The sequence below is a fragment of the Medicago sativa genome, chromosome 7, assembly GCF_051527215.1.
Source record: "Medicago sativa cultivar Bolivia chromosome 7, Bolivia_mono, whole genome shotgun sequence".
Lineage (NCBI taxonomy): Eukaryota > Viridiplantae > Streptophyta > Magnoliopsida > Fabales > Fabaceae > Medicago > Medicago sativa.
Window position 1 is genome coordinate 99,785,147 of NC_140755.1, and position 26,590 is coordinate 99,811,736.

The window sequence follows — 26,590 nt, forward strand, 5'->3', positions numbered from 1 at the left end:
CTATAGAAGTTGGAAGTGTTGGATCGGGAATCCTGAGTTACAGGTTCAAACTTGTAAGAGCATCCGCATTGGAGACACTTAATTGTGAGGTCTTAAACGGGTCCCATATGGACACATAATTTTTTTTATTTTTTAATAATAGTACCTAATAGGTACTCAACCACTTCAATAGAGACCCTCTAACAAAAGGTCTAAAAGGGTCCCACCAATAAAGGGACCCTCTAAAAAAAGCCAAAGTAAATTACAATTGAAAAGCAATAGTACAATATAAATGATTATTTTAAGAAAAAGTAATGTGGGGCCGACTTAAGCATTGAGGTCTTAAGTAAGACCCTGGGTCTCAAGAGACCCCAAAAAAAAAATTCCACATTAGGGGTACCTATTAGGTACCGGGTCTTATATGGTTAAGACCTCACCGATGTGGATGGTCTAACTACATTGATTATTTTTATAACATAAATAAAATAATAAATTTTGAAATATATTAAGGAATCTGCAACCTTCTGAATAATTCTCTGGTGCAGCAGAGGAGAATCTTTGGCAAGGGTAAAGCAGCCTGCAAAATAGATTACACTCCAACGCTCAAATCAACGATATAAATGAGGAAGGAAAGTGTGTGAAAAGTGGTGAAAATGCGTAACTGTACATTGAGTGTGGTATCGAGCCACACTTATATAACGGTGCTTAGTTGCACTCCGTAAGATATGCATGAGTTTGTTAGAGATCATGTGGACGATTCAGATTGGTCGAGGTGCATTCTTATGCGGTGAAGCGCACAAGATGTCCTCTATGTTGCCTAGAACGACAAGAGTTGTGTGTTAATAGATCGTCATGTATTGGGTCGGTGATATGGGTTGAAACCCAATTTGAAATGAGTAAGGATCCTCTCTATTTATGAATATATGGCACAAAGAATATATGGTGGGATCATACCATTAAGTTGATCCCACCACCGTCAATTTTTTTATACTTTTTTCAATTGTGTTTTGTATCTTTCTCTCTCAAAATGAAAGAAATAGAGAATATCTTAAATTGATAGTATTTTAACTCGTCATGAACAATGTTCAAGTCTACGTCTGACAAATGAGAAAGTACTGACATTTTTCTTGAGCAAGAAGTATTAACATAACAATTAACATTTACCATTAAAAAAACAAATCAACTTGAATTTCTTAGATATTTTTTCTCAAACTTTTAGGGTTTAAAGCCCTAAATTAGACATTCTTTATCTGTGGGAGGTTGTGTAGCTCAACTGGTTTGAAATAAGAAAAAATGAGTTAGATATCACGAGTTTAATCCTGGACAAGAAGTAAAACATTAATATAACAAATTAAGTACTAACATTTTTTTAGGGAAAATTAAGTACTACTCCATCCGTTCCTTTTTAAGTGTCATTCTAGTGTGGATTTTTAGTTCCTATTTAACTGTCGTTTTGGTATTTTAAAGGTATGATTATTCAATTATACTCTTTGTCAATTATTCTTATATTTTTCAATAAAACTAATTAATGCTATATATTTGGAATACTAAAGTTTGTTTTTTTTAAACAAAGTCTGTTTCTTGTTAACTTAAAGTTTAAACAAAATTTTGTTACCTATAATAATGGTTCCATGAATAGTTAAAATTCTATAAATAAGATGAGTAGTAATTGTTAAAAATTTCAAGTGCAAAGTAAAAGAATATATGAGAGAAAAATAAAATAAAAGACTCCATGAATGTTTAAAAGGAAGAAAGAGTGGAAGACTAATTGGAACGGCTGATGAAATAGTTGAAGACTCGTTTGACAAGATAGAAGAAAAATATTTAGAAAATTAACAATTCTTTGTTATGAGAGAGTGCAAAAAAAAAGGAATTTATGGTAGAAAAAGATAGTAATCAACGAATGTTTGTTACGAGAGAAATATAACATATTAAATTTATTGGAAAAAGAAAGTGTGTGCAAAAAATAAGAATATATTGGTGGATTAAAATGAGGGTATAATAGGAAGAAAATGTTCAAAAATACACTTCGCTATTTTGGTGTTGATATTCTAAAACGACATTTAAAAAGGAACGGATGGAGTAACATTTGTTTTTTTTTTTTTGGTAGATAGACGAAATGACAAAGTCATTATAAACTCACACACTAGTGGAGGTACTGGGGTTCGAACCCCGGTCATGACGTCCGGCCTAACAATTTCGGCATTTTGCCAGTTGAGTTAGGACTTCTGGACGATGGAGTAACATTTGTTATTAAATAAAAAACATTATTGGACCGACCGTGCTTGAAATACAAATTCGATTTATGTAATGAAATTCAAATTTGATAATACTAACCGTGATTTCTATCCCTTTTTTGAGACTTCCAACAAGTGTTTCTATTTCTTGTTGATAAAAAAAGCATCTACCATTTTTTTTTGAAGGGAGCTCTACCAATTGTTGAAAAATATTCATGTCGAAATATTGGATAGAACCATTTTATTTTATGGGAATTTCCGGGTTATACTCTCTACAAAAATATATCATTTAGTTGTAACTAAATTTGGATAGTCTCCAATTTTTATTTGTATTTTTGTAATCAGGTTTCAATAAATAAAAATCAATCCTAAAAAAAAAAAAAAATCAACAAAAGAGAACGATGATTAGAAATTAGAATCAAACATATTTTTTGGACAGAATGATTAGAATCAACGTAATAATTAGAATTAGAATCAAAATACTTAATTACATTCTTTCAAAAACAAAAAAAAAACTCAATTGCATGTTCCTTCGGATGCAAGATAGTGCCATATTTATCAAGGTACAAAAATGTAATGTAATAACAACAAAACGGAAGTTCTCATCAGTCATAGACAAAGATCGTCTGCTTTTTAGGCGGGAAGATCACCTACCTTTCTCTTTGTCTCTCTTCTTATATTTTCACACACATCTTTTCTCTCCATATTTTCCACGTTAGACAATCCATTTCTCATCAATCGAACCAGGATCGTCACATACCTATCTCTTTATCTTTCTCTTCTTTTATTTTCTTTCACGTCTTTACCTTCAAAATCGATTCACTGTCATTTTTTCTTGACGAAAACGGAATATAATTTAAATTCTTGCACCTTTTATCATATTGTGAATCATAATATTCTAAAATTATTGCTTCATCATGATATCAAATGAGGCTACCGGCTAAGAAAATTAAATATTGTAGCATTATAATTTCGATAAACAAGTTCATACAAAGCTCTGATTTTAAACGGGGCTCTATAAGTGGATGGTATGATTGATCCCCTCGAATTAGTCGATCATTGGATCGGATACCGAACTTTCAAAAAAAAATTATAGCACTATTCTTTCAAAAAAATAATATTGTAGCACTATGGAGATTAAAAAATGGCAGTCAATAATAACGTACTTATATTATTATCACAAAATCAAATAGTAGTTCAACATCCAAACTAAAATATCCCCAAATCGAAAATATAAGGGACCTCTAACTAAATTTCCCAAAAACGGGGAAATAAAATAAAAGGTCATACTCTTTCTTCAAAAAAATAAAATAAAAGGTCATACTCCTTTCAAAAAAATGCAGAAAGCAAATATTCAAATAAACTATAATGTATAACTTATATACTAATTAATTTTTTTTTGAAGAAATCAAAATGGTATATATTAACAGCGGCGGTGTAAACTCTTTAGTACAAGGTGTACCAAAGAAAACACCCCGAACAACAAACAAACAATCAAAGTTATTACATCAAAAGGTCAGTCGATACCCAGACAAAGTAAAGGGTCCGACCACCACCTCTGAGTACCGTACACAAAAGTAGTATTCTTAGCTTTTAACCACCACAGCGAATGATATTTAACTTTTTCTAATAGCTGTATAATTGGTGTCTCAATATTATTAAACAATCTATTGTTGCGTTCATTCCAAACCAGCCACACACAGAGGAGCCAAATTAACTGTAGGATCGACCTGCGAGCTTTAGAGTGACCTGTATAATGAATGAATTGATGCAAATGTTGTGTAATATTTTGAGGGTCTACACCATTTACACCAATCCAGGATCTAATATGCTGCCATAAAGAACCAAAAAACGGGCAATGAAGAAACAAATGGGATGCCGACTCTTCAGTGTCGCACCCCGACACACACATAGCATCCGCATTCTGTAGAATACCACGCCTTTGAAGATTAAGTTTGGTAGGTAATCTGTCCTTTAGTAAACGCCAAGCAACGATAGACACTTTCAGCGGAACCTGTTTATGCCATACAAGGTCTACTGTTGTATCTACATGAGGAGGAACCGAAGATGTCAGAATCTGGTACGCGCCTTTCACTGAAAAGCCATCACTAGGATCCGGATCCCACTGCCACCTGTCAGAGATATTAGCCTGTACAACAACAGTGTCAAATAAAATCCTACACTCCTCTAACATCTCCTCCTTCGACACCCACAGACGTCTCCTCCAACTCCACGCCTCACCTCCCTGCTCCCACCCTAAAGCGAATATTTCCGCCACCGTACTAAACTTATTTGATGCAAGATCATATAAGCATGCAAACCTCCAGCCCATCTATCTAACAAGAAAAACGTGCTCGTTCCATCCCCTAACACTCTCGAGACCCTCTTTGCAAACCAGCCCCCCTCCTCCTCACCTACACCATCCCTAATCTTCGCTATCTCCCTCCACCAAGATGAAACACTCCGGCCCCCAACCTCCAACCTCCTTGCCTCCTCACCATATCTTGCCACCAAAACCCGATACCAAAAACCGTCTCTATCCACCAACAACCTCCAACACCATTTACCTAACAATGATATGTTAAATTCCCTCAACTTCCTCACCCCTAAACCTCCATACTCCTTTTGAGAACAAATAGAGCTCCAAGCGATCCAGGAGATTTTCCTGTTATCCTCACTCCCTCCCCAATTTTTTTTTGTAAAAATAGATTCAATGAGAGAAATAATACATGACGGAGCCTTGAAAAAGGAAAGAGCATAGACAGGAAGAGAGGTCAGGACTGATTTGAGTAGAACCAAACGGCCCCCAAAGGATAGAAAATGACTTTGCCACCCCGCTAATCTAGATTTAATGTTAGACACCACAGGTTCCCAAAACGCCAACCTCCGGGGATCACCTCCAATCGACAAACCAAGATACAAGAACGGAATTTTACCCACTTTACAATTTAACAAAGATGCTGCCTCGGTCAACCAAGAGTCTCCAATATTAACGCCAACTAGTAAACTCTTGTGAAAGTTCACTTTAAGGCCAGACATATCCGCAAATAAAGTCAACACTGCCCTTAAAGAACGCACATTTGCCCAACTCTTTGCACCTAATAACAGTGTATCATCCTCAAATTGAAGGTGGGACACCCTTACTGAGTTCGTTGAACCAACCCCATAGGCCGTATACAAATTATTCTCCACCACTGAATTCATCATTACATTCAAACCCTCTGCTGCTACAAATTATATACTAATTAACTGTCACAAAATAACGCAGCTGTTATTTGTATCATAGTGACGTTTCTTATGTTGCAATTGTTCTAGTCTAGGCAGTGTTAGAACACCATTGGATCGGTAAGGATTAGACCAGTGTCTGCGACTGTGATGGTGTCGACCTCCACTGCCCCCACTGCTGCTACCACCAATATCAGCAGCAAGGAGTTCAGCGTGTTTCCCAACTTTTGCTATGTCGATCAATATTTTGTTTGGATCTATTGCCCCAGAAATTCGAATGATACCACGACTTGCATCAATGGTGTAGGATACATCTGCAAATCCAATTCCAATAATAATTAAAATGTAAGTAAACACTAATAGAGATTGATCACAATTTTTTTTCCCTCCTACCACAATTGTATAGACCAAGTATATGAATTAACTGATAAAATTTATAACAATGAATTCTGGTAGGAACAAAATGAATTTTTTTTCAGATAATATGGTTATACAAACGTGTTGATTTTTGTGTGTTTAAAGTTTAAACATGAAAGTTCGTTTATTTTAAATTAAATAATTTAAAATCTTACACAAACATAATTTAAAACATCATAACCGATTTCTTACTTGCAAAAAGGGATCTAATCCCTCAAATAATCTTAAACCAACACACTTTGAAGGGGTTAAACTTTCCTAACACATCTTTTCACATATACACTTTAGGTGTTTACACACATATTAAGAAATACAATGATTAAAAGAAAGAGAATGGTTATTTTACCAAATTATCCTTATTAACTATTGGTTAATTTTAAAAGTAATAATTTGGAAGTAATGTGCAGAGTATTAATTGGAGGGTACAATTGAAAAGAAAAAGTTATTAGTTTTAAACTTTGGAAGTAGTCTGCAGAATATTAATTGGAGGGTACAATTGAAAAGAAAAAGTTATTATTGCATTGGAAATTGAAAGTGACATTCATTTTGAAACAATTTTTTTGGCTAAAGCAACACTCATTTTGAAACGGATGGAGTAGTTTTTTTTACTAAAAAATGGCTACTATTTTTCTTTTTTACGCATAAAAATTATCTACTATTTGGATCACACTATTTTGGTAAAATGACAATATATTGATGGAAGAGTGTGAAAATTGTTACCTTTGATTCGCTTAATCACTTTTGTTACGGACTTCTCCCAACCAGATGTTTGGGTATCCACTTTCAAGTATACATGTCTGAACAAAACATAGATGTGCAATATGAGGAATAGCACAAGCAGCAAAAAAAAAATGTTGAAACAACATAAATAAATAAAAATGGGATCGTTTGTGTACCATGTTACGGTAGGAATCCATAAAAAACTGAAAATCGAGAGAATAAACGAGAATGTTGAGAGAATAGTATGGTTTATATAAATTTGTACTAAAATGAATTGAGAATACCTATGTTTATAGGCATAATGTCGGTGGAGTAATTAGAATTAATTTTCTCAATAATATTTGGAATAAATGCAATAGAATGGAAATGGAAACAACTGATTATTATTTCCAATCTAAGGAAACTCAAAGTCTCGAACAAACTTAAAGCTAAATCAGTGTGGTGATTGATGATACTTTTTTGTAATTATTTCTTTGAGAGAATGATATATGTAATTTATTAATATTAGTTTTTTTTTTCAGAAAATAAAGAAGAGCAAAGGCCAATTTGCTAAATGGAATCAGATAATTTATATTTATGTGATTAATTTATGCAATTACTCCGTATTAAAATAGAATCAGACAGTGTACCAAATTTTAAAGAGAAATGTAGTATTACTCCGTATTAAAGGATTTGATTTAGTTTTTTTAGTCAAGTAACCTAGTGTTTAGAGCTCACACATTTTAAATGTGGAGAAGTGGGGTGTCCGGGGTTCGAACCCCGACCCCTACATATAATATAAGCTCACGGATAAAGATTTGGTTTAGTGGTATAAGTTTTTGGATCTCAATTTGATCGTACAATTGAAAAAAGAAATTGATTTTTTTATATTACATAAAAAAATTAAAATGAGGTTTATTCTAAAACATTTTTTTTCTTTATTATGACTCATTGAATCAAAGAGAGTGTTCAGTTTTTGTTTTGTTGAGAAAATAATAATCACTACGTAAAAGTAAATCCATAAAACAAATAAGAATTATTCCTAGGAAAAAAGCCATTTAACGTTACTACAAGAAGGGCAAATTATTTATTAGTAACAATATAAAATTATAAATAGAATTGTCAGTAAAAAAATAACTAAAATTGTTTATAAGGTAGAAATAACTTACCATATAAATTCCTTAAAAAAAGACTTACATGATAAATAAACCTATTTGATTTTATTCTGGTGGTGTTGGCTTACAACCTTCGGATGTGATCCTTTCAAGGTGTTAGTTAAGTTATCTCGAATGTCAATTATGTTAGGATAGTTTGCTTCTTACAGCAACAAAAAAACTTACCACGTAGTATAATTAAAATGTCCTTTTCTGCAGGAAAAAAAAAATTAGGTTTCTTTCTTAACTTGATTTTTCCCTTTGTATTAATCTTACCGAGGCTTCTTCAAACAAGTTCCATAAATATGTCGCATGATCTTAAGATATATGTTGAGAGTGAACAGTCTTTTTAAAAATCATTCACACTTTTCACGGTGGAAATCAATAAGATGATTTTATGGCTAGGTTTGGTGCTTTGTCTAACCTTCACCACTTGGTTTATGCTTCTCCTCTCCCAAGGCTTTGCATTACCCATGCGGTGGCGTTTAGCTTGGGAATGGGTATTTCTTTCCCACCATGGGAAAGTGCCATTTTCCAGGACACCTGTCAGTGAACAACTTGTTTTGGAAAAAAATAAACAAAAAATTGAAATTAGTTTTTTAATGTTGTTATCCAGTACACCTCCCCTTTTACTATTATACCACTTCAATTTCTCTTCTTTTCCAGAACACGTATAAGCCAATTTCTTTTATTTTTTGCTGCTAAAATCGAAAAACCCAAGGAATGAAAAACCCAAATAAAAAAGCTTTTCAGTTACACTGTGTTCTATGTGATATTGTGTTGTTGAAACTATGTATTTTGTGTGGGCAAATGTTTAAGCTTTTGAAAGATGGAGTTAATCAATCTTTTTTTTTTGTCTGGGAAAATGTTTAAGTTTTCGTAAGCTAACGTTAGTATTCAAGTAACTGGCGGAAGCTTTAGGGGTTCTAGAAGCTTTGAAATGGATTCAAGTGAATTATCTAACCAATATCGTGGTGGAATCGGATGCTAAGCTGGTGGTAGATGTGATTATTGAGAAGAAGACGATTAGAAGCTATTGGGGAATGGTAGCCACTCCCTCCTGCTATTGCTCACCATATCCAAAAAGATATGGCAAATCTTGTTTCTTATTAATTTCAATTAATGTTGGTTTTGTTCCAAAAAAAAAAAGCAATGGCATAGAAGCCGCATGTCAATCTGGACATATATGTTTATCATGTAAATTCTCGGCAAATTTTGTTCATGTTCTCCTTATTTTCATTACTGTTCATGTAATTTCTGGAGATGCTTCATTAGTGTTTATCTTGTTCAAGTTTTGTTGGTAAATGTTGTTGTAGTTTCTGGAAAAATGGTAAACTTGTTTTTTTCTGAAAAATTGTTATTTAATCATTTGGTGGGGTAGAGTTTTTTGTTTCCCAATACCAATCAAAAAGTTTCAACCCTTACCAAGTAATAGATCTCAGCCATCCAAATAAACAACTATTAAATCTAGGTGGAGTTTAACATGGGAAAGGTTAATCCTTTCCCACCATGGGTCACATAAGATAAATGGTAAGATTGTGCAGTTCTATTAAACCTTATCATGTTCTCCCACACCTAATCTTAATAGCTTCTCTTTCCAAACTTTTCTCATCATCTACTGCCGCTGCATCCCCATCACCTTTAGCTACAGCTACAAACCCATTGTTAATTCAATCTTCAACCTCAAACCCATTTCATGGAAGGAAAAATTATCAAAGGGTCACCAATCAGTTTAAAATACAGTCAAAAGAGGGAACAAAATCTTAGAATTTTGTCAAATTTGAAAAGTAATTTGTGAACAGAAAAACTAAAATAGAAAAAACTCATATGTCCACATAGGAGATGAATGGAAAACCCAAAAATTTGATGGAATGGGTTCATATGTTTAGTTTTAATTATTCCTTTTTAATAAATTTCAAACAAGGGGTTATGTGTGTGTTTGAAAGTGAAACTAACAAGAAACAAGAGGTTTCAACAAGCAAGTTTTTGCACTGATTTTGCTTTGATTCATGGGTTGCTGGAATTGAATGTTGATTTTTCCTTTGATTTTTATCATGATTTATGGAGGAAGCGAAAATATTAAATTTGGGCCATGAGTTATTCTTTAAGATACTAAAAGAACGTATGCACAGCAAGATTTTTTATTTGATTTTTGTTTAAGAAGTTTTTCCAGTTTTCATTGTTGAAAGGTTGAAGATGAAGTGAAAAAAATCTAGTGTGGAGAGTCTATGATAAGATCAATGTTTCTCTTTTATCTAATGATCCAAACTTACTTTCCCATGGTGGGAAAGGATTAACCTTTCCCATGTTAAACACCACCTTAAATCTATGGCTCTTGTTAAACTTTCCCATCATGGGAAAGAACTTTCCTTTCCCATACTAAACCCCACCTACCCATGCGGCTGATGTAGGTACTTTCTCTCTGAGATTGTAGCCTTTTTCCTTTTTGTTGTTGTTTTCTTTCTCTTAGCCTTGTAACCAAAAAATAATTAAATTGTTCTTGGCTGTTAATTTTGATACAGTAGAGTACACCATAATAAATTTTACAAAAAAATTAGAGAAATCAGAATCTCTTATCTCCTATACATACAATTCACAGTTAATAGAATGCTTAAGTACGCATGACATGTCTCCTGAACATCCTCAACAAACTTTACGTGTGACATTCATTGACAATTGTTTAATCATGTGCAATACTTTAATTATTCTTTGGCAGTTGTTAGTTGTTACATCAACTCATTTATTTATCTTAATTCATTCCTTTAAAATATTTTTGAAGATATATTCCATTATTATAGAGGTACATTAACACCGACCTCCTGCATATTATACAATGTCCCTACAAATTAGAGTACGGGGAGGTACTAATACTAGGCATGGCAACAAAACCTATGTCCATGGGCACCCGCCCAAACCAACCCCGATTTGACGGGTTTTTCCCGATTTGATTGGGTTTGGGTATGAGTTTGGGTTTTCCCTGATTTTAAAATACGGGTACGGGACGGGTAACGGGAATATATGTGCCCACCCCGAACCCATACCCAAACCCTACCCGAATGTAGAAAAGTCATGTTTTTGTTTTTGTTGAGGGGGTTGATAATGACATGTCATGTTATTTGGTTTGATAATTGTCATAATATAAGAACTTTCATTGATAGTTAAAGGAGCAACCGAATTATTCGGTAAGGAAATATTAAAATAAGCGCAAATTGTTGGATAATGCATTACAACATTACCATTGAAGCTTAATAAAATTCTTTTTTTATTAAAAAAAATTGATTTACTACGGGGACGGGGATAAGACGGGAATACCCGAACCCATTGGGGACGAGGATGAGATTCAATTTCTCATCCTCGTTGGGTATGAGTAGGGTAACGGGTAAGTATATGGAAGTTGGGGATGAGGATGGCAAAACCCGTCCCCACTCTGCCCCATTGCCATGCCTAACTAATACTTGCTTTTCCATTCACAAAAATGCTATTAGCACACTATTTATTTGTTTAGTCGTAATAGTAGCCATTGAACATGGAGTAAATTACTCCAGAACTTCATTCCCAAAAAATGCACATCAAGGAATAAAATGCAGCAAACGTTCCCCTCAGCCAATTTTTTTGATATAAAAAAACAGTAGCAAATGTAACAACCATGGTTGGATTTTGGAACAACGGATTCTCACAATCATCAATCAAGCTGAATATACGATTGTTCAATTTCTAGCCATAGCTTTTATATTATGTATAAATGTAAAAGCTTTCACTGATTTAATTGACAATACAGATCAATAGGTGAAACAATGCTTTAAGTTTATACATATGCAATTGTATTAAACCTAGGTACATTTGTTCATTTTCGAATACAAATGAAACAATACATGTTAGACAGGATAAAATTCTAAACAGGGCAACCATATCCGAGCATCTGAAATCATAATCGCTAAACTCAATTGAACTTCATGCAGCCCTTGACTAACGGAATAACTAAGCCTGCAAAACAAATAACAAAATATAGTTAAATTACGTATGAAATCTGTCAACCTGTAATTTAAATTGCAGAGTTTCTGAAAATATTTTCTCTTTATTAACCTTGCTTGCAATGTTGTTTGAGAGCCAGTCTAGTCCTTCATAAAGTCCTTCACCAGAGGTAGCACATGTGCTCTGGATATACCTGCACATATAGAACAAGTAGATGAGAATGGACAGAAGCAGGGAAGAGGAAATTAAGGAGACGACCAAAAGGTTTGACATAATTTAGATTACCAGTGACGCTGACGAAGTGAATGAAGACCTAGCTTATCAGTTATTTCAGCAGCATTCATAGCATTTGGAAGATCTTGCTTGTTTGCAAAAACAAGAAGCACAGCATCTCTCAACTCATCCTGACAATATTATAACCATAGAAAGCAATCAGAAAATCAAGGTATAGGAAATAAGTCTCTAAATCCAAATTCTCACATTCATTCATTGAGGATATAGTTTACTACCTCGTTTAACATCCTGTGCAGCTCGTCCCTAGCTTCAACAACACGATCTCGGTCATTGCTATCAACCACAAAAATAAGCCCTTGTGTATTTTGAAAGTAATGTCTCCATAAAGGACGGATCTAATAAGAAAAGCATATCGATGGTCACTACTGCAATTTTTTAAATAACTCAGATAAAAATATATGGTTAGAGGTCAAAAGTAAGGTGATTTACGCCAAGGTTTAAGCCAGTCCACGTTAGCAATAGACTGAGACCAGCCAACATTCATAAACATAAGAGTAGAAGATGCCTATGTATAATTGGTTTAGGATTAAATTTTAATGTGCATTGGGTGTAAGGACTAAAACTGCCATAATTTAACAAGTCATGTGATGTTACTAGTATTAAAAACTGCCAAACACTCTTGGTTCAAATTCATGATGAAAGCCTTAATTGACACTACAATCACTATAGTAGTAGATCAAAACTAAGCACTATGGTTTATGAAATTGATAAATGTACAAACATACAGTTAGAACTATTTGAATAAACATCATTCAAAAACAATCACATGCATTTCAAAACAAAATATGTATCTTGGCTCATACTGTATCACAATGGAGAGGAGTACCGACTACCTAGTAAATTCTAGCATGTTTGGTAACAGATTATTAACAAATATTAGGAAAATTAAATTTTTCTATTTAAAATATAAATTTCTTAAAAACCAAGCAAAAATAAAAACAATGATTGTTTCCAACCAATCATTATCCAACTAAGTGGGGTCGGATACATGGACCAAATTACGCCATAATGTTCTATCGTAAACTATAATTGGATCCTTAATGATTGTTTCACAACATAAGTTAATTGTTAATTCACCAGTAACAGCCTAAAACGAACGATTTTGGGATTTAGATTTTATCCCAGATAGGAATGAAACTAATAGCAAGGCAAGAGAACCCAAGTCTCTTGATGATAGGAAACCAAAATTAAGATAACAAGCGAATGTATTATTGATAGAAAAGGAAATGTATTGCATAGATAAAACACCTTGTAACCCTAGAGCTAGTGCACCTCAAACAACAACAACAACCAAGCCTTATCCCACTAAGTGGGGTCGGCTACATGGAGAGCTAGTGCACCTCAAAAAGAGATAAATCTCTCTTTGGCCAACCTTTACAGTTCTAACAGAAAAGATGCTGAATGATACTTCTCACTCTTCACACTCCTTATAACATAATTTGTAAATCTGCCACGTCACCCAATTTCCTCCATTTTCCAATTTTCCCCCACATCACTCTTTGGGCCCATACTTCTCAATTTGAATCCTAACACTTGACAGTTCTACAAAAGTGAAAAATGAGTGAAATGACAAATAGGATGATGATTCAATGGGTACAATGTCTGAGAGTAATGCAAGGGTTATCCAAAATAGGCCCAAGAAACAAGTCAAGAGGCCTATTGGTTATTGGGAGTGAGTTGGTTAGTGTAAACTATAGAGTTGTTTTCTTTTCTGTTACAGTGTTGCCAATCACGCATCGCAGAAAATTATGACATGTTCAAATTCCGCTATACAACAGTGCTACAACGCCACTATAGCTTCTAATATTTGACAATATTTTATACCAAATAGCATATCACGGAACAATAACAATTTCTTCTAATCAAATTCCGCTATACAACAGTGCTACAACGCCACTATAGCTTCTAATATTTGACAATATTTTATACTAAATAGCATATCACGGAACAATAACAATTTCTTCAAATTTTGTCTATGCTATAGAGCTATAGAACCACTCTAGCTGCTATTTAAAACCATTGTTCTGTTATAAAAGGTGGCTTTTTCTGCAACTGAATCAAACTCGTATTCTTTTCCTACTGTAACTAGTTTTATAATTTCATTCTCTTCTCAGAGATCTCTGATCCTTATCTTTCATTTCACCTCTATTGCATGAAACCCATAAATAAAAACAGAGTAGCCATACCAATTTCAACCAATCGTCATATCATAAAATCAACAAAAGCATCAGCATTTCCATATTACGCCGCCAAGAAACAGCGATGTACCAAAACATACACACAAATATAGAAATACCTTGTCCTGGCCACCAACATCCCACACAGTAAAGCTAATGTTCTTGTATTCCACAGTTTCCACATTAAACCCTACACCATATAATCTATATCATCAAAATTTGCACTCAATTTTAATCCCTTGATAAAATACTCTCTCTGGTCACTATTATAAATAAAAATTCCCTTTTCAGATTGTATCTGGTTTAGAACAACATAGATAAATCAGATAGATAAGCTATTCAATGAAACTGAAAAAATAATCTTTGCTTATAATAGTGACTGGGGGAGTACATCGAAAAGACCAACGTCGACACTCCTAGGATTAGCCGTGTCTAGGTGTCGGACATGTGTCGTGTCGGACACGGTCGGACACATATAATTACATAAATTATGTGATTTTCTCAAATTATTAGTGGTGTCCGTATATAATTGTCCATCCGTGCTTCATAATTATCATTACCATTGTTTATAGAAAGGAATTGTAAAACTTACCAATGGTGGGAATGGTGGTGACAATTTCTCCAAGCTTGAGCTTATAGAGAATGGTGGTCTTACCAGCGGCATCGAGACCGACCATAAGTATACGCATTTCCTTCTTCGCAAATAACCGGCTGAATAGCTTGGTGAATGATAGACCCATTTTCAACTATTATTCTGAATCAATTTCAAAATCCAAACATCAATTAGAATTGAAATTGGAATCGTGATTTGAACAGATCGTGAATTGTGATATAGATCGGTGAAATTGGGATGAGGAAACGAAGAAAAAGAAGTTACCTTTGAGAATTGAGAATGGTATTTTTGTGGTGAAATGGAGATCAGATCTCTCTTCGTGGTTGGTTTTGATGTGTGTCAAAATGAAAGTTGCTTGAAGATGTCTATACTAATCAATCACAATTTTCATTTTCAAATAAAAAAATATCAATTACTTTGATTTTGACCGTTATCTTATTTTTATTTTACAAAAATTCGTATAAATATGTAATCTTTAAAAAATAATTGCTTTAAATATGTAAATAATTATTATATTATTTTTTATAAAAATATGTGAATAATTATTTTTAGTGAATAATTAATAAATATAATAACTTATCAATTATTTATTTAATATAGCTAACCATGATTTTTTTTGTCGAAAAAAAAACCAATGATTTTGAGTCTAATTAACAATAATTTTCAAGTGTTCAAATATATATATATATATATATATATTAATAACTATCTAAATCGTGTTAAATAAAAAAAATTATTTTTGACTAAAATTTCGTGTTGTATTGACATCAATTAATGGTCACAAACGTTTTTGAACCACATGAATAATTTTTCTTGGTTTTAATTGGTTTGTATTTTTTTTCCACTCATAAAAATTGAACCATGTTCATATGTTTTTTTTTATAATTGCTTTTCTGACATCAATAACTTCCTAAAAACACAAGTAAATGACTAAATTACCCCCAGCGGTAGTTAAGTACCGCTGGCTCCAGCAGCAGTCAACTGCAGCTGCTTTGCTGCACTTCAGTTATAATATAATTATCATTTAGATTCTCTTAGATGTCTGCAATCTATAGTTATAATATAATTATCTCTTTCTCTCTTATATTTGATGGTTGAGATTTCACTTGAGAAAACTTACGAGAATTTTCAGAGAGAATCTAAATCCAAGTATTTCCTTGTGCACATTAGACAAACCTCTTGCATCAAAACATCTTCATCTGAATTTATCCATCAAAACAAGAAAGAAAAAACATAGTTTTGACCCGAATTTATCATCCATACACAAGAAAATAATGGAGTCTTTTCCCATCCAATTAAAGTGAGAAGTGTGGTTTTTTAAGAAATCAGTGGAGATAAAAGTAGTTATTATGTAATGATGCACATATCAAATTCTAAAATACTTGTGACTTAGAATCAATCAACTTTATTTTGATGTAAAGACTATCATCTAAAGTCAATGTTTTTGAAGGAAATTGTAGTTAAATGTTATTCAAACCAAACCCATTCCTAATACTTTTATTAAAAAAAAATAAAAAAAATCATACATGATACTTGAAGCTAATGCCACACACACACACATATATATAATTCCGAAAACATGAACTAAATTTTTGACTGAACGAAAAATGCTGACTAAATTGGTTTGAGAATCAAATTTTCACAAATTTTTATTAACTAGCAACAACTCTGCATGTGTTAACTACATTGTTCTTATAATATTGCAGACATCTAAGAATCTAACAGCAAAGTGCAAAATACACACAACATACATCATTGTTATCAATTCTACAGGGGAAAAGAGAACAGAGGACCAAATTGCAAATGCTAATCTTTCGTTCAAACATACAACGCGTCAGTTAGTCCCCCAGCCATCCTCTCAGCCTGCTCCCCACGCTCACCTGAGAATTCGTATTTAAAACTTGAGTACATATGCTGACTACACAAAAATATTAACATTTTATGTTTTTAGAGAATTCACTGGAGCAAATGGTTACCTGTGCGGATTCTTATTACATCAGATACAGGGATCACTGCACAATCAAAGTTCTATTAGAAATATGATACAGTTCCAAATTGAGTTTAGTAGTTTTACATTTTGAATTCAGATATTGTACTGTAACTCTTATACCCTCCTTAAACTATTTTATTATGAAAGATTCTAATAAAAAATATCAGGTTTGTATCAGCTCAAAACAGACCATGACGTATAATTTATTTCCAGCAAAAGATGTTGGCCTTACAGAAAATTTTGCCATCACCAATCTCCCCAGTTCTTGCCGTCTCCATAATTTTGTTTATCACTGCCTCAACCTGAAAAAATGCATGATATATATTAGATATGCTGCAAAAAGCAATATTTTGTTTGTAATTAAAAGTGGTATGAAGTTTTACTCGAACTACTAAATAATTCAAACACCACTGAACTGAAGAAAACGGTTTTGTTTAATCTCTTGAAATGCAAACACTTTGAAATAGTGACTAGTCATCTATGAGTTCAGAAGAGGCTGAAAACGTAGGAACCAATGGTAATGGTCTTATCATATCCAAGAAAAAGTTTGTGCTTTACTCTCACCAATAGATCTAGCCAAAAAAACTGAGAAGACCCAAATCCATTGACAACTGACATTGTCATGTTAATTGTTTAGAATATTGGGCATTTAAGATTGTAGCACACAAATCATGATGCCAGTGATTACTACCAAATGTCAACACACCTGGTCTTTTCTCACCACTATTTCCATTTTAACTTTGGCAACAAAATTGTCTTCAGAAAATTCAGAGCCTGTGAAGAATACACCATCAGTGAAGGACAAGGATGTAAGTGAGCATGTGATCTATACGTAATATGCACAAAACCAAGTATACAAACCAATCCCAAATGAAGGAAAAATGTAATTCTTGAACTATATTATATATAACAGAACAAAAGTTACAAACATAAAACACGGCTGAAGTTGGGTGGCCACAGGCCTAAATTTGTGCGCTAACATTTAGTAAAAAAAGAAAGAGCAAGTGTTTTTTTAAGGCACAAATTCAACAAAATTTACTATAACAAATAGTTTAGTGATGAAATATGGACTTCAAAAATGTATGATGATAACAAAAACTCCTCCAAACTCTTAACATGAATTTGTCTTAGAAGTTAACAAGGGTGAATAGAGCACTAAATTTAGGTCGGTTAAGATCAGCACCGTACTTACCTCCCTGCCTCTCTTTTGAGCCACCCTGAGCACCAAACCCCTTGACATCAGATACAGTGACACCACGAATTCCCATTTTCAACAAACCCTTCAAATTTTACAATAAAAAATTCAGTATATTAGCAGAAGGCCAAGGGCTTCCTGGATGAAAAATACATATATGAGCCGCATTGACCAAACCAATTATTCGAGAGGTAAAGGTACTGGGGTACAAGTACAAGTACAAACTCAAAAGTCATGGATCTCGTCCCAATAGGGTAATGAACCCATTCTATTAATGATAAAACTAATGCAATACTTTTGCTTATTTGACCACAAAAGTATTTGTAGCAATAACACAATCTTATGCACCAACTGCTGAAAATCTATTGAAAATGAAACCTTTTGGAAGTAGAAAAAAAGAGAGAGACGCTGAATGGAATCAATTTGGACCGGGAAAACCCAGATACGGGGCTCAGTGCCCTTCATTAAGAACAATACGACCTGGAGCAGGCCGAAGCAAGGGAAACACGTGAAAACATGTCTCCTATCTAGACTAAAGCACTTTGCCTTGTCCCAAGGCTCGTGCTTGGGGGGCTTGTGCACCGGGAAAACCCGGATAAAGGACACAACGCCATTCATAAGGGCTCAAGTGACCATAAGCGCCCTTCTAAAGGGCCGAAGCAAGCTAAGGCGACGTCTTTATAGGCACTGCCAATGAGCATATTCTAGAAGCAGCTAGAATCCCTGATAGTTATCCTATCCTAGTAACTAAGCGCCTAGAATAGAGGGTTTATCCAACCCCCTTATGGCTATAAATACTAACCTTGAGAGCTTTCTCAAGGCATGGCATTGACCTAAACAGATTAACCTAGTCTGATAAATCGTACTCACTGCAAGTACACAATTGAATGAATTCACTAAGAAACATAATTAATATACACAGCATGTGTGCTAACGAAATGCCAACTAATTAACATAACAGTTAACTGACTTTGCCAATAATTAATTTATTAACTGACTTTGCCAATAATTAATTTATTGACTGACTTTGAAACTAATTAACTAACACTGTTAATCTAAGGCTAACTAACTAACTAACAAGCAGAATTCAGTCCAAAAACACTAACAGAATTTAGTCAAGAAAATACCATAATAGTTAACTGAATTTGCAATGAGTCAACCACCACTTGTAAACAATGTCAAGAAACCACAGGCATCAAAGACAATGCATCCGATTTAGTGAAAATAACAAGAATCACAGTCTACTTTAGACATGCAAAAAAAAAAAAAATATGAAAAAGGAAAATGTATTACCGAAGAAACCTGAGGGATTCTCCATGGCCTGTTCATGTTCAAACAAGAAATTGAACATCATAAGCATCAAGAAAGAACTGAATTCAAATGATTTCACAAAAAAAACGCAAAAGAAGAGTGTTATAACCTGAGAATGGCTTCAACTTTGTAAAACTTGGATTCAGGAACATAGTCTAAAAGAGAGATCAAAGATTTAGCAACAAGATTTGAGTATGAATATAGATGAACATAGCAATAGGAAAGGAAATCGAACCAGGAAGGTTTTGAGCTCTAATTTTGGGAAGAACCGAAGCATTTCCGTTGCTTCTTAGGACCACATTGCGATGAGAAGAATCTCCGAAACGCTTGCGAATGACGCTGAAGCTTGAAAAAGGAATTTGAGTTTCATTGATATTAAAATTCAAACCGTTGAACACGTTCGGTTTCGCAATCAAAGCCATTTCTTCTTACTTCTCACAATCTCACTTCGCTGACCGAACTCTCACTAGCTCGCTAGACACAGTATTGACTTAATTGAAATTTTGCAGAGTAATAATCGGTACAGTGGAAAGCCTTATTTTTTTTAACCTTTTGTTTTAACTTTTTTTTAGTCAAGTAGCCTAATGGTTAACAAGTTCACATCAAAGGTGAATAACTGGGGGTGTCTGATTTTAAACCCCGGTTCCTAGATATAATATGCATATACCTTACCAAGGAGTTTAGCTCACGGGGATTTCTTTCTTTCTTTTTGTGAGTTTCTTAAAAATGCCACATTTGTTAGCATGTTTATTTTTTGGTCAACCAGTTTATTTATAAATTCATCTTTTATGTTTTCTTTTTAACTCGTTTGTCGTCTATATGGGTTCCACAATGTTTGAGGGATTAGTCTCCGTAGTTACGTGCAGAAGATATCGGTTTTCACCAATAAAAATTCATCTTTTAAAATAGAAAGTGTAGTATATTTGCTCGAACCCAACCCTTATATATAATACAATATTTTCTATCAACTGGGCTATTGTCTTTTTTTTTTTTGTGGTGGCCGGAGTTTGACCCTCAGACCTTACATATATTATACATGTCTCTACCAACTGAGCTAAGCTCACGAAGACAACTGGGCTATTGTCTTTTATTATTTATTAATTATTTATTTTTATTATTTGTAATAAAAAAAAAGTAAATAGTCGTTTTTATTCGTGTAACGAATAACTACAATAATTGTTCAACGTATTGAAATTTTTAAATAATTTTAAATTGTGCACTTTGTTGATCAAAATAATTTCTAACGTTAAAACAATTCAGGTGCGTTTGATTCTTAAAAAAACTAAAGTAGGAGAACTCAAATTGTACTCTGTTTGTTTGATTTGTAAATCTGTTTAAGTGCTAAGAGATATGACAAAAACTAAAATTATTGTCATCACTAAACCACAACATAATTTTTTTTTTTGGTTATCTAGAATACGAAAATAGTTTTTTTTTTCACCAAAAATAATACTCCCTCCGGTCACTATTATAAGCAAAATTTCACTTTTTAGATACATTGAATAATCAATGTATCAAGTCTATAATAAAGACTAGATACATTAATTATTCAATGCATCTAAAAAGTCAAATTTTGCTTATAATAGTGACCGGAGGGAGTATACCATCAAAAATATTCAATACCTGAAGTTTGTCACGTGTTGTTTTGCTATTGTGCACTATTTTGAGTTTGGAAAATGACTGACCTACCGCAGGACTATTTTGCAATTTCGATAGATTTATTCATGTTATATTTTTATGTAACGGGAAAAATAACACGGGGGAGTGGGCGATTGTGTATCGTAAAAGATGAGTGATTTTGTGTACAGAATCAGCACGGCGAAGGAATGGGAAGAATTGCAAAGAAATGGGTCCACTTTCGGTGGTGAACTTGACAAGTCTTCTTCTTTCATCCATCTTAGCAAACTAGATCAGGTTAATTTATTTCTATGTTTTTCTAATATTTTGATTTTGAGTTCATTTCACTGTTTTGCTCATGTTCATATAAGTCGCTTCATTCATTCGGATTTCTGAATTCTGAATTCTATAATTATTTTATTATTGCAGGTTCGATCAACGTTGGATAATTTTTTCTTGAATTCTAAAGATGAACTCTACCTTCTTCAGATTGATGCTAAGAAGGTTTGCTCATACTTCCCTTTCACTATGCTTTTTTTTAATGTGTTTGTGATTTTATTTGTGAATAAATAATTAAAAAACATGCTTATTGGTAGCGATGAAGATTATTAGAAAAGTATCTGTTGCGGATTCGATGAGAAAACTCACACCAATAACAACTTGATGTGTAGAGCAAGGGATAATAAAGCAACCAATAATCAAAGTGAATAGAACAGTTATAATCACAAGCCAAAAGTAGAAAACAACACAGCAAGAGAAAAGAAGAAGAGAGAACACAAAGAATCTGTTTACCCAGTTCGGTCCAAATTGACCTAGTCTGGGGGAGAGAGCAGCCCTCCGTTCCACTATATGATGAGTAACGTTACAAAAGAGATGGATTACAAGAATAAGTCTCCCGCCTAATTCTACCCAAATCCCAGCCTCTTCCCGTAACCAAGAGACTCAATCCTAATAGTGTTTCCCAAGGTGAATCAACCCTCAAAACCTAGTGTTTGTTCCAAAGAGACAAACTCTATACAAACCCTAGTTTTGTTGTTGCCTTTCTAAACCCTTGTTTCAGCCCCCTCTATCTCAAAGTTTACACTGATACAATGCCTATATTTATAGTAAAAGAAACTCCCATAAAATTGTAACAAATCTGGCCCAAAAATACGTTTCTGAAAAATAACAGCACGCAAAATCGGGCCCCGATTTTTACCATTCGGGCGCCGATTTTTCCAGTACCAAACTGCTCCCAAAGACAGCCAAAATCGGGCCCCGATTTTTGCCATTTGGGCCCCGATTTGTACTTTCAGCAAACATCAATTTTTGGCCTCCAAACTCCAATTTTGAGTCACTTTCACAACAATCTCCACCTTGACTCCAAATTAGTGATGATGCCCATTTAACATCAACACCTTGCTGCTCTTTCCCTTGCTTCCCACTACACCAAGTAGCTCCACAAGTTTGCACCCTAATCCCTTCAGCCATCGGAATGTCTTCCGCCTTCTCGAAGGTACTTGCAGTCCAATTACGCCAGGAATTTTAGGTAGTTCCACAAGCCTTTACCATACCTCTTCAATACGAGACATCTCCCGCTTCCTTGAAGATCTACTTGTTCCCAATCACCCTTGGCTTTTAGAGTAATCCACAAGTATACACCTCAACCCCCTTCAGCCCTCGGAATGTCTTCCGCCTTCTCGAAGGTCCTTGCAGTCTAACTACGCTAGGTATTTTAGGCAGTCCCACAAGCATTCACCATGACATCTTCAACACAGGACATCTCCCGCTTCCTTGAAGGTCTCCTTGCATCCAATCACCCTTGGCCTTTTTTTAGGGTAATCCCGCAAGCTGTGCAGTACATTCTTCAACCTTATGAAGAAATCCCTTGCTCACCATAGAGCATAGCACCCAAGGTCCTCCATAGTCGTACCATTACCGGTGTGTTCAACTCCACCTCACGCTGAGCGTACTCTACCTCAACTAGCAAATGCGTACATCCTACTATGTCTTCAACCTTGCAACTCCACCTCAACAGGTAGATCATGAGTATTGTTGCCTCCGCCTCTCCAGACTGATCATGAGTATTCTTACCACCGCCTCTCCAGGCTGATGTTGAGTGTTTAACGTCTCTCCAGACGAACACCGCTCCACTAGGCATCAATCCCAAGGTGACCAACATCACCTTCATCCTCCAAACAACACCACACCATCAGAGCACCTGCATCCTCATAACCCTCAGTGACAATTTGTGCGGAGTTACCATTAATCTCCGGACAATCCTTCATGAAGTGACCCATCTTGTGACAGTTAAAGCATTCAGATTTTGACTTTTTACCACTCTTTCTCCGGTTACCTCTACCTCCACCATTCCCTCTTGTGACACTTAGGCCTTCACCGTTTTCATGAACTCTCAAGTCCTTGGACTTGGTCAACTCCTTGGTTCTCAAAGCCGATTGAACTTCTTCCAAGGTAACAGTGCATTCTTTGCCATAGAGCATGGTATCTTTGAACGATTCATAAGATTTCGGTAGAGCACACAACAAGAGTATAGCTTTATCTTCATCCTCAAGTTGCACCTCAATATTCTCCAAGTCATCAAGGATTTTGTTGAACTCCGTAAGTTGCTCCATGATGGCCTTTGACTCCACCATCTTGAATGAGTAGAGTTGTTGCTTTAGGAATTGCCGATGAGCCAAAGACTTTGTCATATACAAAGATTCCAACTTTGCCCACATCGATGCCGCGGTTGGTTCCTTTGCTACTTCTCTCAAAACTTTATCTCCGAGGCACAAGACAATGGCACTCCTGGCCTTGTCCACCATCTCGGTCTTCTCCGCTCGTGACATGGTGACCGGTAACGCACCTTCACCCTTCAAAGCTTTCTCACACTTTTGCTGTATTAACACCGCTTCCATCTTTACCTTCCATAACCCAAAATTGTTATCTCCGGTAAACTTCTCAATATCCCACTTCGAACCCATGGTACTAGATTATCCTTTGACCTTGCCCCACGGTGGGCGCCAATTGTTGCGGATTCGATGAGAAAACTCACACCAATAACAACTTGATGTGTGGAGCAAGGGATAATAAAGCAACCAATAATCAAAGTGAATAGAACAGTTATAATCACAAGCCAAAAGTAGAAAACAACACAGCAAGAGAAAAGAAGAAGAGAGAACACAAAGAATCTGTTTACCCAGTTCGGTCCAAATTGACCTAGTCTGGGGGAGAGAGCAGCCCTCCGTTCCACTATATGATGAGTAACGTTACAAAAGAGATGGATTACAAGAATAAGTCTCCCGCCTAATTCTACCCAAATCCCAGCCTCTTCCCGTAACCAAGAGACTCAATCCTAATAGTGTTTCCCAAGGTGAATCAACCCTCAAAACCTAGTGTTTGTTCCAAAGAGACAAACTCTATACAAACCCTAGTTTTGTTGTTGCCTTTCTAAACCCTTGTTTCAGCCCCCTCTATCTCAAAGTTTACACTGATACAATGCCTATATTTATAGTAAAAGAAACTCCCATAAAATTGTAACAAATCTGGCCCAAAAATACGTTTCTGAAAAATAACAGCACGCAAAATCGGGCCCCGATTTTTACCATTCGGGCGCCGATTTTTCCAGTACCAAACTGCTCCCAAAGACAGCCAAAATCGGGCCCCGATTTTTGCCATTCGGGCCCCGATTTGTACTTTCAGCAAACATCAATTTTTGGCCTCCAAACTCCAATTTTGAGTCACTTTCACAACAGTATCGTTGATTCAACTAAAATCTGAAGGAAAATGAAACTCTGTTTCTATTCATAAAGTGACACTTTAGTGTGTATTAAAACTTGAATTGTTCATATGAGCATAGCACAGTTATTTATTATTATTAGGCACTCTATTAGTCTATTGTCTTGCTAATACTAGTAAAGTAATATTTACTCTTCTGCTATGCTATTTCCTCAGCTTGGCGATGGTTTGGTGTATGAAATTGTGGACGGTTCAAATAGCTTCCCTCATTTTTATGGGCCTTCTCGAAGCTTTATCCCTCTCTCTCTAGATGTGGTCACAAAAGCGGAGAAGCTGTCTCTTTCAAATGGTCGGTTCAGTAGTAGTTTGCTTGATTAAGTATTCTGTTGATTAGCTGTCTGTCATTTTCTTGTTTTCTCATATTTTCTTGTGATGTGTGTGTAAGGAGCATGAATGTTAGTTCTATGTAACTGTCCAACAGACAAACCTTGATCATCTTTTCTTAATGAAGGAGATAGAATGTTGAGTTATTGACATGCTACTGTTGGAATTTTAAGTTTCTGGACAACCAATAATTATACTGTACTATTTTTACGTTGCTCAAATTCTCAATCAACATGTAACTTTTGTTTATCCTCTCAAAAAAAAAATGTAACTCTTGTTTATACCCTTCTCTACATCACAAATTTCATTGCTTGCAAAAATAAATATTTTGACCCCAAAACCACAGAATGTTTCGCACTTCAAATGACAGGGTGAAGAAGAGTACCTGGGTACTGGGATATCCTGCCACTGCAGTTGCTATCACTAGAGGATTCGTCCAGGGCATCTTGTTTGTGAAATTGTTAGCAATTTGAATCAAGATTCCTTATTCACTCACTCTACAAGGGTGGCCTGTCCTGCAGACCTTGTGCAGATGTCAATGTTCAACATGTTCAGGAGAATGAAAAGGGGAAATCACCAGGTTCTGATCCTCTTTATTGGCCTTCCTAGCGAGCTTTCCTTATTAAATTGTTTCAAGCTACTTTTTCCAATCATTGTGAACTGTCTCCTTGGTTTGCTTGATTGGAAAAAACACCATCACTGCAAAACAATAACACAGAAAGCGGTGTTAACCGTTAAGTTAACCCTGAGAGTTGAGAGTTTTTTCTTCTTTCCTTTTAGAGTTTTTGGACATAAAATGCTTAGGAAAAGTAGGATGTTAAGAACGATGTTCAAGTATGGCATCATCTTCACTAAGGATTAGTTGGTAGATATATAAAATTGAGATAATATAATTAGCAAGGGACCAAATTGCAAAAATTGATTTGTTAGGGACTTAAAATAGGTTTTCTTGCCATTAGAATAGATAATAATGTACCGATTATATATGTTTGTGTTATCTTTTTTTTTTGCAAAAATATGTAACTTATCACCAAATTTATCTTTTTTGTTATCACTTTAGTTCTTCACATGGATGAAAAGTTGATATTTTGGATGTCCGAAAAGCTAATTTGGTGATTAAATTTTTAGAATATAAATGTGGCGAGGATTTTGATTTTGAGAGATTAAAATGGTGATTACAGAGAGAATTTTTTGTGACCAACTTGAAGATATACTTTTAGTGAAAAAGCAAGATTATACAGTATACTACTCACAAGTAGTGTATCTATCATTGAACCATTATTCCTCGGTTGATGTTTACAAAACTATGGCGACAATACTATACAGTATACTTTGCCATATCATTTTTACAAAATGAAAATTCCGTGCATCCGTATATCATCAAGTGGAATGTGCAGCTAGTACACTTGAAAGCGTGGATTAACGAGTTTAATATCTCTGCTTTTCTATGTGGACGTTTTTTTTTTGGTGTCCGGGGTTTGAACCCCGGACCTTGCATATATTATGCATTGCCCCTATCAACTGAGTTAAGCTCACGAGGACTTCTATGTGGATGTTTAATTTTGTCCGACTTATTTTTCTATTTTATATTTTTCATAATCTGCGTAGT

General features: G+C 34.7%; 3 protein-coding genes across 3 annotated transcripts; 1 reads left to right on the forward strand and 2 right to left on the reverse strand.

Moving 5' to 3' along the window:
- Window positions 1-11,414: 11,414 nt before the first annotated feature.
- Window positions 11,415-15,113, reverse strand: LOC146911156 (ADP-ribosylation factor). Its single transcript, XM_085722532.1, has 7 exons — window positions 15,032-15,113; window positions 14,747-14,908; window positions 14,274-14,344; window positions 12,193-12,312; window positions 11,969-12,087; window positions 11,795-11,876; window positions 11,415-11,695 (listed from the first exon to the last, which is right to left on the reverse strand). The coding sequence occupies exons 2-7, from the start codon at window positions 14,892-14,894 to the stop codon at window positions 11,690-11,692; spliced, it is 546 nt and encodes a 181-aa protein (XP_085578658.1). The 5' UTR covers window positions 14,895-14,908; window positions 15,032-15,113; the 3' UTR covers window positions 11,415-11,689.
- A 1,277-nt stretch (window positions 15,114-16,390) lies between these two features.
- GLB1 (nitrogen regulatory P-II-like protein) lies at window positions 16,391-19,751 on the reverse strand. The gene is made up of 8 exons (XM_085722531.1): window positions 19,499-19,751; window positions 19,373-19,418; window positions 19,246-19,273; window positions 17,950-18,037; window positions 17,464-17,531; window positions 16,990-17,059; window positions 16,744-16,779; window positions 16,391-16,647 (listed from the first exon to the last, which is right to left on the reverse strand). Exons 1-8 carry the CDS (start codon window positions 19,683-19,685, stop codon window positions 16,586-16,588), a joined length of 585 nt encoding a protein of 194 aa, XP_085578657.1. The 5' UTR covers window positions 19,686-19,751; the 3' UTR covers window positions 16,391-16,585.
- Window positions 19,752-20,973: 1,222 nt separating this feature from the next.
- LOC146911158 (dihydroorotate dehydrogenase) lies at window positions 20,974-25,131 on the forward strand. The gene is made up of 3 exons (XM_085722533.1): window positions 20,974-21,177; window positions 21,310-21,384; window positions 24,814-25,131. The coding sequence occupies exons 1-3, from the start codon at window positions 21,052-21,054 to the stop codon at window positions 24,973-24,975; spliced, it is 363 nt and encodes a 120-aa protein (XP_085578659.1). The 5' UTR covers window positions 20,974-21,051; the 3' UTR covers window positions 24,976-25,131.
- Window positions 25,132-26,590: the final 1,459 nt, after the last annotated feature.

Excerpts from the sequence above, each read along its gene's own strand:
- LOC146911156 (XM_085722532.1), bottom strand. The coding sequence starts at position 14,894 with ATGGGTCTATCATTCACCAAGCTATTCAGCCGGTTATTTGCGAAGAAG. Across the intron at positions 12,313-14,273 it reads ATGTTGGTGGCCAGGACAAG|ATCCGTCCTTTATGGAGACA; the intron begins GTATTTCTATAT and ends TTTTCTTATTAG. Across the intron at positions 12,088-12,192 it reads TGCACAGGATGTTAAACGAG|GATGAGTTGAGAGATGCTGT; the intron begins GTAGTAAACTAT and ends TAATATTGTCAG.
- GLB1 (XM_085722531.1), bottom strand. The coding sequence starts at position 19,685 with ATGGCTTTGATTGCGAAACCGAACGTGTTCAACGGTTTGAATTTTAAT. Across the intron at positions 18,038-19,245 it reads GAATCCCTCAGGTTTCTTCG|GGTTTGTTGAAAATGGGAAT; the intron begins GTAATACATTTT and ends TAAAATTTGAAG. Across the intron at positions 17,060-17,463 it reads TAGTGGTGAGAAAAGACCAG|GTTGAGGCAGTGATAAACAA; the intron begins GTGTGTTGACAT and ends GCATTTTTTCAG.
- LOC146911158 (XM_085722533.1), top strand. The coding sequence starts at position 21,052 with ATGAGTGATTTTGTGTACAGAATCAGCACGGCGAAGGAATGGGAAGAA. Across the intron at positions 21,178-21,309 it reads ATCTTAGCAAACTAGATCAG|GTTCGATCAACGTTGGATAA; the intron begins GTTAATTTATTT and ends TTATTATTGCAG. Across the intron at positions 21,385-24,813 it reads TTCAGATTGATGCTAAGAAG|CTTGGCGATGGTTTGGTGTA; the intron begins GTTTGCTCATAC and ends CTATTTCCTCAG.